This window comes from Salvelinus namaycush, chromosome 26, assembly GCF_016432855.1.
Source record: "Salvelinus namaycush isolate Seneca chromosome 26, SaNama_1.0, whole genome shotgun sequence".
NCBI classification, from domain to species: domain Eukaryota; kingdom Metazoa; phylum Chordata; class Actinopteri; order Salmoniformes; family Salmonidae; genus Salvelinus; species Salvelinus namaycush.
This window is the reverse complement of record NC_052332.1, coordinates 31,148,753-31,161,169: the sequence shown is the minus strand read 5'-3', so window position 1 is coordinate 31,161,169 and position 12,417 is coordinate 31,148,753. Positions and strand designations below refer to the sequence as shown.

At 39.7% G+C, this 12,417-nt stretch overlaps 1 protein-coding gene across 1 annotated transcript; it reads right to left on the bottom strand.

Annotated features, from left to right (window-relative positions):
* Window positions 1-2,625: 2,625 nt before the first annotated feature.
* Window positions 2,626-9,734, bottom strand: st14b (ST14 transmembrane serine protease matriptase b). Its single transcript, XM_038965388.1, has 18 exons — window positions 9,344-9,734; window positions 7,832-7,991; window positions 7,282-7,415; window positions 7,022-7,092; window positions 6,619-6,812; window positions 6,366-6,401; window positions 6,018-6,252; window positions 5,719-5,861; window positions 5,532-5,629; window positions 5,320-5,429; window positions 5,046-5,179; window positions 4,662-4,769; window positions 4,458-4,574; window positions 4,232-4,354; window positions 3,817-4,000; window positions 3,362-3,633; window positions 3,096-3,232; window positions 2,626-2,984 (listed from the first exon to the last, which is right to left on the bottom strand). The coding sequence occupies exons 1-18, from the start codon at window positions 9,386-9,388 to the stop codon at window positions 2,823-2,825; spliced, it is 2,463 nt and encodes an 820-aa protein (XP_038821316.1). The 5' UTR covers window positions 9,389-9,734; the 3' UTR covers window positions 2,626-2,822.
* Between the last annotated feature and the right edge of the window lie 2,683 nt (window positions 9,735-12,417).

The following is a 12,417-nucleotide window of genomic DNA, read 5'->3' as shown; positions in this document are numbered from 1 at the left end:
ACTCAGAGGGGAATCATAACAACGACGTACCAATACGGTTTCCGTCCCGTCCGCTAAGTCTACCGTGAGTACTTCCAATTTCCTCGATTCTGGTTGCATTCGATGCACGAAATGTTCAGCGATGATTAAAACAAGTTCTTTAGATAATACACAACAAAAGACATTTCCCTTCAGACTCATTTCCCCAATCATACAGGGTATTGTAATTTAATATGAAATGAGGCTTTACATAGAATTACACTGAAATAAGGCACATTGGCACTCCCACAATCTAAATTTTTCAGAGAATGGTGAAATTACTGTAGAGTACATTACAATAATCACAAACTCAAGTAAAAGCACAGGTTGTCATGACCCTGAAATTCCACAAATACACGAGTACAAGTCTTTTTGGTGTTGTTACTAGGCCTTTGTGTATTACAAGCCCAGCTTGACACTCACACAACATACACGTTTTAAAATTATCAATAAAAATGTCCTAAACTGTACACAAGAAAAATTATCAAATTTACATACCACAACTAATTAATGATATACTGTAAGCACCAGAATGGAATGGATACATAGAACAGAGTATATAGGCTGCTTAAAAAAAGGCAGCCCAATTTTGATATTTGTTTCCTTTTTTGAGCAATCAGATCTTTTCTAAACACCAGCTACTGGAATAAAGATCAGAATTGAGCTGCCTGTGTAAATGCTGCCATAGTAATGTTAACATCACTTGTTAAAATGTGTACTAGGAGCAATGAGATGTACTTTCAACTAATGTATAAACCTAGACAAGGACCAAGCAACCAACCATATTGACATACTATAAACCAGAAATATATTACACACCAAACGCTCTCTATACTCTATGACATTTACATATTGATTACAAATTTAAATCTGCCTAGGGAAGAAAATATAAAAATCAATGAACTGAGTTTAGTATAAAATCACGAAAATATATCTAAAATGTTTGTGTAAAGTATACCTCCCTGAATATGTGAAATATTTTCCTTTACCATTTTCCTGTTCAATCAAACCATTAACTGAGTTCCCAGGACAGTCATTATTAGTCGATGGTATCTCAGAAACCCAGTCACCTGTTTTGACCGAAAAGGGCCCTACATCTCAGAGCATATTAGACAGTAAAAAAAAAATTGGGTACACAAGCTGTCAGGTTTACTGAGGTACAGCAGTCTGAAGATCAATTCAAAAATAAATATAAACAGGCAATGAAAACATATCCTAAAAAGAAGACACCTACATTAACAAAACATAATATAAAAATACAAAGACATATGAGATTTTAAGAATCCACAAAACTTCATATAACATATAACTTTTGGAAAAACAAACGATTGCCTAGGCAATGTAAGGATAAGGATTCTAACACATGAACAAAGCAAATTCTAAACAAAGAAACCCAGGGGGGAAAAATGCCTACAAGTTCACAAAAGCAGGCAATTTAGTGCACTTGGGTGCAAAAATCCATCTTTAACCTGCAACCAATGCTTGCTAAATATTTATTTAAGCAAGATAATAACACAGCTAATGTAATGCCCAGTCTATTTTTAAGTAAGTGTATGTATAAGTATGTAAAAATTGTATTTTCTGTATAAAGTAATACTTTTGGATAGAACCAAACATCACGTATAAGTGTAAAATAAGGAAAACTCCTTGTTGAGTCTTGTAGAGTCCCAGTAGTCAATAACTGTAGTGTGCATACCAAGGTTATTATAGTCTTGTTTTTAAATTCGTTTTTTATTTCTATTTGTTTAATTTTTTTAAATTTGAAATTCAGTTTAAGTTAGTTTTCGGACCTGATTTGCTAGTTTTTATTTAGTTTGAGTTTTATAAAAAAATATGTATATTTAGTTTTTATATTATTTAGTTTCAGTTTTAGTATTGCTACGAGCCATTTGGGTTGTATAGCATGTGTGTTGTTTTTGGGATGTCACTTCTTACCACTGAAGTGTGTCATGTAAAAATATTCCCAGCGTGAAATAGTTTCCAATAAAAGTTTAACATGACAAAGGGCAGTTATACACAAGGTGATGGGCCAGCTCATAGGCTAGGTTTACATTATAAAGTCAATCTCATTGTGACTTGGATTTAAAGGTAATAGAGCGGAGACTGGTGAAAAATAATCATGTAGAAGGAAACCCCATATTTACACCAATCCAATGCTTTTTAAAAACTTAGTAGTACATGTAAGAGGAATCAAGTTAGCTACCTAGACAATTTTTTCCCTGTTAGCTAGTGATAGCTAGGGATAGTGATGCACAAACTAGGCCTATTTGAAACATCACCATCTCCTGGAAGCATTTACCCACCAGATTCAGTAGCTTAAAAACACCCCTAAAGCTTGACAACTTTTTTACATTTACATTTGAGTAATTTAGCAGATGCTCTTATCCAGAGCGACTTACGGTATTGAGTGCATACATTTGTCAGGTATCAGTTGCAGCCTTCATCTGCCTTTGAACCCCATTGAAAACCCAATCAGAAGTTTAGAAAAAAACTAAAACTGAACATAACTCATTATGGTTTTTATTTTATTTTAGTTCGTTTTGGAGTGAAAGATAATAGTTTCAGTATAGTTTTAGTTTTTTGAAACAGGTTTGTTATTTATTTTATTTCAGTTTACTAAATCGTTTTTTCAAGATTCATTTTTGTTTTAGTTTCTGCATTAGTTTACTATAATAACCTTAATGCATATCAATCAAAGGTCTGATGATTTAAAAAACTTGGACAATGACCAATCTTCTGAGGGCTAAGTATTGCTCAGGCTTGACAACCAGGTTTCCCACTCAGCTAGACCCTGGTCTTCTCAGCTACACCCCAGTCTTCTGCTTTATCCAGTCCCTGTATTTGGTGACTTGGGTGTAGACGCCAGGCTTGTTCCTGCGGGCACAGCCGTCCCCCCAGCTCACCACTCCGGCCAAGAAGAAACGTCCACTGTCCTCCATGGAGGACAACGGACCTCCAGAGTCTCCCTGTCAGAAGGAGCAGGGCAAAGACAGCATGATGATGATGATGATGATGACGTAAAGAGGGGGAAAGTAAATATGCAACAAGAAAGATCATCTAGCTGCTGGCTGGGTTACCTGACAGGCATCTACTCCTCCGTCCAGTACACCAGCACATAACATGTTGGAAGTGGTCTGCCCTTCCATCAGGGTGTTACATACTGTGGCATTGATGATACGGACCTCTGCCTTCTGCAACATTGATGCCTCGAAACCTGGGATAGTGAATGACACTCAGTCAGCATCAACAGTAGTCAGAGGATAAAACATGAGGAAATGTCAAGTGTATTACTACAGAACAAGGTGGGAGAAACTACTGCAGCTATACACCGGATTCAACTCACCCCCCTCTCTGGTGGTCCCCCAGCCAGTGATCCACACTGGCTTGCCAGCAGGGAAGTAATGCCTGGCCGTGGGCAGGCAGATTGGCCAGATGTTCTGGTTGAGTGTGACAGGACTGTCCAGTTCCATAAGAGCTATGTCATTGTCATAGGTGTCGGCTTGGTAGCCAGGGTGCTGGATGATCCGTTTCAGGTTCTTCTTCAGCGTCCACTTGTTAGTCTGACTCTGAACATGAAGTCCAAGGTATGCTTCCCATTGTTGAGGTTGAGAATACCTGTTGGAAAACACACTCTTAGTTCACGGTCCTCAATCCTCAAGAACACAAAGATTTTGAAAGCTGAAATGTAAACAGGAGAGGTTACAGGGAACAGTCCTTAGAGCAGTAAATAAATTGGGGAAACGTACAATGGTGTGAATTAAACGTAGAAAGAGTAGGAAAAATAAGGTGAGCACGTACTTGACTTTGATGTCATCCTGGACACAGTGGGCAGCAGTGACGAGCCAGCGGTCGTTGATAACTGAGGCTCCACACACATGGCTAGACCCTCGGATGTGAAGGCTAACCTGCCAGGGCCACTCCCCCTCAATGGAGGCCTGCCCACCCACAATACGGGAGTGTCTGTAAGGCCGTATACCACACTCTGCACACAGACACACGCAAAAAACAATCAGTAAATAAAGGAGGACCACAATGGAAACAAGTCTGACTTTTTGTCTACATAACCCTCTGCGATTTCGGTACATGTATTGTTTGCCTGTTGTTTTAAATAGTCAAATAAAATATAATCCAAATGACATTCAGAAGTCAGGGTAATGGTGGTAAAAGTTGGTCTGATGATGTAGAGGAAGCTGTGTGAGATATCTAAACTTACGACAGTCTGCCTCGTCTGAGCCATCATCACAGTCCTCTTCTTCATCGCACTCTGGGTTCAGCTTGCTGATGCACATGTTGTTCTTACACTTGTAAGTATTCTCTGAGCATTGCAGGGCTAGAGCTGGATACAAGGAGATGAGGAGTCAGTCACACAAAGGTCAAAGGTCATGTTTATATGGTAGCCAGTTGTATTCTACTACAGCTATTTATCTTTGGATACGTACATTTTGCGCAATTTGATTCATCAGAGCCGTCAGCACAGTCAGCACGGCCATCACATTTCAGTCTCTCTGAGATACAGCTTCCAGTTCGACAGGTAAACTCACCTGATTTACAACTCCCTACAGAGAGGACACAGTAATACACAGTGGTAACAATGATGATATAATCTTGTGTGACCTCTCTACTGATCTATATTGTTGACTTACCACAGTTTTCCTCGTCTGTGCTGTCCCCACAGTCATTGACTCCATCACACTGCCAGAACTTGACTTTACAAAGACCATTTCTACATTTGATTTGATCTGGCTCACACTCTGTACAGAGACAAGACATCAACTCAGATTACATCATACTCATTTGGAGGTAACCTAATCTCTCTTGTAGAGGCAAATCAAGCATCTGTTTACAAAGGTGACGTTATAAAACTTAAACACACTCAGATGGAAACACTTGAGAAGAATAGACATGTTATAACGTAGTTATAGGTCTGTACTCACTGCAGATCTGTACTGATAACAGGTTTTAAAGTATACACTGTAGATGTTAGTTTAAGAAACAACTGTGTACTGATAACAATGTTTCTGGCTTACGAGTAGTTGGCACAAAGGCTTCAAACTCAGCAGTGAAACCTGAATCCACATAGGACATGTCAGAGTTAAATATCACTACTATCTTGTTGACTGTGCTGGTGACCACAGTGCTGTATGGCTTATCGCCACATAGCCTGCAACACAAAAGGTTAAAGAGGCAAAGATCAGCAATGTTCATCAATTAGGGACATTGCAGAGTCATTGCTGATATTAATAGTCAATTCTTCCAAATTCCTAACGGATATACTGACACCAAAAAGATCCCATGACTCACTTTTCACTGTTGATCTCTACGTAGTCCTTAGGACAATTATTATTGTTCTGTCCTGGCTCAGACATCAACAGCTTGTTGAACTGCACCTTGACAGACTTCCCTTTTGGGACCTGAAAGAGAATAGAATGGTAGGTGGAACTTCAGAAATAAACATATTCTCACTCTAAAAGGTCAGCAGCAGGCTCCACAACACAAATTGAACATTTGTTTACCTCAATGTCCCAGACACACTTGGTCAGAGGTGGGTAATGGGAGGGAAAGTTTGGAGATGTGAAGGTGCCATTAAGTCCTGATAATTGACCACCACAATCTACACAGAAAGAGTAACAGATAATGAGTCTCGTGACCATTGGGGACACAACATGGTACACCCCATGATCATCATAATAGTAGCTGCACCTTGGCTATTGAGGGGAACCTGAGAGTAGGTGGCTCTGAAGCCAGGGAAGTTCTTCTGCTTGTTGGTTACCAGAATCAGCAGCATGACGTTTCCAGAGGAAATGAACGACAGAGGCTCATTGCGAGTGTAATATCCACATTTCCTGGACAGAGATCAACACATGATTTAACTGAGGCAGACAGTTGCACTTGGATGGAACTCATGAGTCATGAGGCTAGCATCTGAAGGAAATATCAATGGGAAAATGTCTCCACTTTCTCTTGATCCTAAAAGTACTGTACAACTCCTCACTACTCACTCTGCCATGACCTGCTGCTCCAATGGCACCAGGGAGTCATACACCTTGATGAAGTCATTCTGACAGTCAGCCTCCAAGTTGAAGGTGTCAAACTCCAGTTTAATCCTGTAGCCTCGGTCAGCATGTAGTCTCCACGACACATATGTGTTTGGAGGGTATGGAGAATCAGGAAAGCCAGGTGACTGTAATGTGGCCGTGTGATTCTCACTGATGTGATAGGAATAGGTTTGGGGGGCTGGGAAACGGACAGACAGATACAGTAGACAAGCTCAGTGAGCTGTACAAGGACGGCCTGTGACATCCAGAAAGATAATAGTTGAAACCATAACAGCGAATGTTGTTTCTCACCATTCAATAAGGCCTGTGTCATACGTGCATCCAGAGCTGTGAAATGGAGGCACATATGAGACATTAGCATGGAGCAAATAAAAACATCTGCTCTGACCTTTAACAGCTCCTTTTTTAACTGTGGGATAGAGAATGTGAAGGAGATGACTACAAAAGCTCCTATTAACATAGGTCTTAATAAACAGGGATGCATACAAGAGTATAGGTAACTTTTCACATCCCAAGGCAGAGTGATGTTCACCCTTTACTGTACCTCCAGACATCACATTGTTGATGAGCAGGGAGCTGGATGGCCGGCGACCCGTCCCCATCCTCCCCTTCGGACTTCCCTCCATCGGATCCATGGAGCCAATAGCTGCATCCACTGCAGACCCCCGACCGATCGGTACATCAAACTCAGACAGGTAGTAGGCCACTACATTGTCCTCACTCCCTCTGTTGCCTTCACTACAGTGGAAAGACATAGAGCATTGTAATTTTGAATATGTTAAGCAGCAAGAAAACATAACAATTGTGGGTTGAATTGAAACAAATGTACTGTCTGCTACCCTTTGTTGTAATGTCTTTTTTAATGTCATCATCTTCAAGTAAGCAACCATAACTATCTCTGAATTTCAAAGTGACCTTAGGGGAGTGGTTAAATGGGGAACAAATACCTGAAGGCTTGCACTGTGGATCCCACTAAATATTTATCCAGATCTTTGTATTTAGAGTAGATCCCCTTCAGCTGAAAAGCAGCAAGATGAAACGTGTTATTGTAGCTACCAGGACTTGCTACAAATAATAGAGAAGTTGATCAAGTAGAAACAACAGAAAACAGTAGACACACAAATACTTTATACAACAGCCATTTAGCAATGCGTGGTTTTAGTGTAAAGCACTCTTAAAGATCCAGATCATCATCACCCTGTCTTACCTGCTGTGACACCTGCATGGCCAGTTGTTTGAACTCATTGCTGTTGGGGTTGTCGTAGGAATCTATAAATCTTTGGTTGGTGATACTCATAGAGCCAATGTACATCTTTGTCAATCGCACCTCTCCTCTCCGCACTGCAAAATAAGAGAGGGACAGGAGTGAGGACCAGAATAAGTATACTACTGGAACCAGAATAAGTATACTAATGGAACAGAATAAGTATACCAATGAGGCCAAAATAAGTATACTACTGGGACCAGAATAAGTATACTACTGGAACCAGAATAAGTATACTACTGGGACCAGAATAAGTATACTACTGGACCAGAATAAGTATACTACTGGACCAGAATAAGTATACTAATGGGACCAGAATAAGTATACTAATGAGGCTAGAGTAAGTATACTAATGAGGCTAGAGTAAGTATACTAATGAGGCTAGAGTAAGTATACTAATGAGGCCAAAATAAGTATACTAATAGGACCAGAATAAGTATACTAATGGGTAATGGCTCTATAGGGGTTCAGTCAAGGTGGACAATATACTCACAGTGAAAATGCCAAACCAGCAGGCCTGTCGTCAGCGCAATGACTGCTGCCAACCCCACGAGGCCAATCCCAACAAAAAGTGTTTTACTCCCTCTATTTTTCTCCAGCTTCTTGGTGTCTGGGGCTGGCAAGAATGTGACAGAATTTTCCCAGTCATCATCCTACAAGTGAGAAAATAATGTTATTTTACTTGCATTTAATTTCAACATAAACATTTCAGTGCTCATGTCAATGGCAGCAAAAGAGAAATGTCTCCCTAGATAGTAATTGGGTTTATATCGACAGCACATTCAATCAATCCATGACAACATGAATATACTAACTTGTCAAATGATCTGTCCTTAGGTGTTATACTACTTATGGTGCCTGCATAACACAGTTATATTCATTGTTACTGCAATTGAACTAACCAGTGCGAGTCAAGTCCTGTCAGATTCAACAGTAACTACATTTTCCAACAACCACACCCTACTTGAACGTATCAGTTATAGACTACTCTTTCGTGTCTAAAGAGCCATACCCTTTTTGACAAATTGACTCACATGCAGCCTAGGCCATATGATCTACCAGGCATTCCAATTCAAAGGGAGCAGCACTGAGAGGAATGCTGCTTACATAATACACCGTGCATACAAAACATTAAGAACACCTGCTCTTTCCATGACATAGTCTGACCAGATGAATCCAGGTGAAAGTTATTATTCCTTATTGATGGCACTTGTTAAATCCACTTCAATCAGTGTAGATGAAGGGGAGGAGACAGGTAAAAAATATATTTTTAAGCCTTGAGACAATTGAGACATGGATTGTGTATGTGCCATTTAGAGGGTGAATGGGCAAGACAAAAGATTTAAGTGGCTTTGAACAGGGTATGGTAGTAAATGCCAGGCGAACAGGGTATGGTAGTAAATGCCAGGCGCACCAGTTTGAGTGCGTCAAGAAGTGCAACGCTGCTGCGTTTTTCATGCTCAACAGTTTCACATGTGTATCAAGAATGATCCACCACCCAAAGGACATCCAGCCAACTTGAAACAACTGTGGGAAGCATTGGAGTCAACATGGGCCAGCATCCCTGTGGAAGCTTTCGACACCTTGTAGAGCATGCCCCACGAATAGTGGAGTGAAGTCCACAGTGTTCGATCCAAATTATCCCAGTCTCTTGTTTTTTTTAAGAGATAAGACTGAACTACAACATCTGTTTAAGAACTAAACAGAACTCAACAGAGTTTGGAGTAAAATGTTTTTGTTGATTTTCTGTTGCTTTTTTTTAACAGAATCGGTGCAATGAATCAACCCCTGGTTTCCACTCTAGAAATACACTGAGTGTATGTATGTAGGAATGTTTTGTACAGTCAGTGTATTTCTAGAGTGGAAATCAGGGGTGTATTCACACTATTATATTACAATTACACATAGCCTACATTTGATGAAACGTGCTATAAAGATTTGCTTAGATTAGACAAAATAGATGATCGATAGCGTTATAACAAATGTATTAGTAGCATTACAATACCTGCGTTTTCGGGGTAAACTTCGTTCCAGAATCCAACGAATCCATGACAGAAGAACGTCACGTGTGGAAATTGACCCAAATTTGATTTCACTGTGCTTGAATTTTTTTATTATTTGTCTAGTTTCGGTCAACTTCTACAAGCCATGAGAATTATTATCGACAGCCTCGGTCCATTGTCTTCAATAGGATGGCAACAGCGACAGGTGTCTCGCAGGTAAATCCACACGTCATTACGAATAGGTTGTAATTTTTCCCATATAGAAAGTATTCTGAAGGATATCAGAACAACCGAAAAGTTAATTAATTCCGACACTAATTTGTGTTTATTTAGCGTAACTAAAAAAATGTCGATATTAGGCCTATTGTAGACAGAAACCAAGCCGCCTATCCATTCGACTTCCTGTGTACAGGTGATACACTGAACAGTGGGGGAGAAGGCGACTGACTGAATAGAGAGATGAACGAGGAAATAAAACCTGTGGCACATATTCTGCTCATCCATAGGTTACTATTACAATCCTGATGTCTTCAGTTTAGACTACCCTTTCCTGGTCATAGTTTTGTATCCTGTAATATTTGTTAATTTTGAATCACATAAAATGCTTGGTTTGCAGGACCAACAGCTCTGAGTTCATCTCAGGGCTAGTGACTATCAAACAGAAGACAAATCACTGCCATTTAGATCAAATAAAGATATGGAAAGAAGTAGACTAGTTGAGGACCTGAACGGATGTCATTATACGACTACAAATTGGTATGCTTAGGCCACACACTGTATATTATACGGTATTTGTCTCTCACTGGAGGGCCAGTAGTCTGTCTGATCCCGCAACACTAGAGGGCGTAGTATACCATTTCAATATGACAGTGAGTCTACGCGGTTACTATTGTTGTGCAGTTAACAATAGCTCCTGCGTCATCAGAGTGGTGTGTTTCGTGCAGTTTCATTGCAGTTTGACAGCATTGGCAGTATCGTAAAAACAACAGCCATATTTAGATCTGGGCAGAGAGCTGTACTGAAAGAACAGCATTAAACACCCTGGAAAAGACACAGTTGGATGAGTTATTTGTATCTTAATCAAATAGTTATTGAGATAATTCACCATAGCCGCGGGAAGTAGTTTGACGCTTCGAACACACCGACTGTGTCATTGCATCACTGCTGGATAACATTTTGCGCAGCTAGGCAACTATACTGATGCAGGTACCTTTTGCAAATGGTCGCATGCGGTTGGACACATGGAGGAGAGAATCATTTTCGCAGTATCCTCAAAACCGTGTCTTTTTGACACAACTGCTGACAGCTACAGGGACATAAACACAAAAAATGCTGCTTGGAGACAAGTGTCCACGATAGTAGGATTGCCAGGTCAGTTTAGTAGTGAGCTTGTGCTAGATGTGGCTAGTTAGCGTTAGCTAGCTTTCGGCGGGGCTGGCCCAACAGCGCGATCAAGACCACCTTCCTCAACGTTGGTCTCATTGTTGAAAGAGCCTACTCTGCCTATCTTGACTATTTATTATTGCATTTCGCTCCAAAACTGCATTTTGGAGGGAAATTATATTATAGGCTCTCACAATTAATTTGAGGATGTCATCGAATAAATAATATACTTGGCAAATAAATAAATAAAAAATGTAAAGAAATTATACAATCAAACTGTTTTTATGTAATCCCAAATTTTTACTGAATGTGTTCAAAAAAAAAATCTACATTCATATTTTGCTACTTTCTGTCAAGTCCACTCATACAATTTGATGCATCGAACGTATGCACCACACAGAACGCACTGCAACTGCCTCTGCAACGCAATGCTGCAAGGCAAATGCAGCGTTCCATTGGAAATGTACTTCTGGTGTATCGAAACGCAATGACACAGTCGGTGTGTTCGAAGCGTGAGAGTGGGGTGCTGCGAATTTTTTGCACGCGCTGAAGAGTCAATATTGGTCCTCTAATACAGGATTAGTAAAGGCCCAGTGCACTACTTTTGTGAAAAAAATGTAAACTAAATGTATTTGAGTGTTTACCAGCATTTTCAACTTAATCTGATAATACTTGTGGACTATAAAATTACTTGCTTGATGTATTTTTTCCAGTTTCTTGAAATACTTTGCAAATGCAACATATCGTGAAAACTGGAATGGTCTATTCATTCATTTTCCATAGGCGATCTTATCCAGAGCAATTTACAGTAGTGAGTGGGAATCAAACCCACAACCCAAGCATTGCAAGTGCCATGCTCTACCAACTGAGCCACATCATCACATTACATCATACATCATCACAAACCACTTGATGTCTCAATGTACTCAATTACTGTACTGCACATTGTTTTTCTTCATGGTGATGGAAGGTCTACAGGTACAAACCTAGATGACCAGCCTATGTACAATACAGTAATGTACATTTACATTAAGTGGTTTGTAAGGATGGTAAATTAATACTGCACAAAAAGTGGTTGTTTTCCATGTTATTTGATCAAGAAAAACATTTAATGGATGTTTTGTGTTTTTGCCTATAACTTTGTAGTTTTTAATGTAAATGTTTGAAGACAGGTTTTTGTTCTTTTTGGATTTTATTAGAATTACAATTGCAGAGAAAGGGACAGGGCAACAACTCTTACAATTCCAACTATTGAATCCTGCAAGATACTGTTCTTAATTATACAACTACCTTTTTTGCCAATGCAGAGATGCTGAATTATTTTTTGTTGTTGCCTGCGCTACAGATGTCTATATTGGTCTGCTAATACTAGTAAATGCCCAGTGCATAACTTTTGTGAGAAAAAAATATATATATATTAAAATACTTTTTTTCAATTAATATATATTAATATATATTTCCTCCTTTTCAAGAACCTGCACCTGAGGTGTTCTGTAAGGAGGATATAGTACCCATTTTTACCCCAAAAGACACCTCTCTTTCAATAATACTCTGCAATTGTGATTTGGACAGAACCCATTGACTCCTCCCCCTGGGGGTGAAATACTGTATAAATGCAGCATCAGCCCTGAGAACTTAGTGTTGACAAAGCATGATTGGGCTTGGTTGTCCTTGTACTTCTCCTGATGCTTTT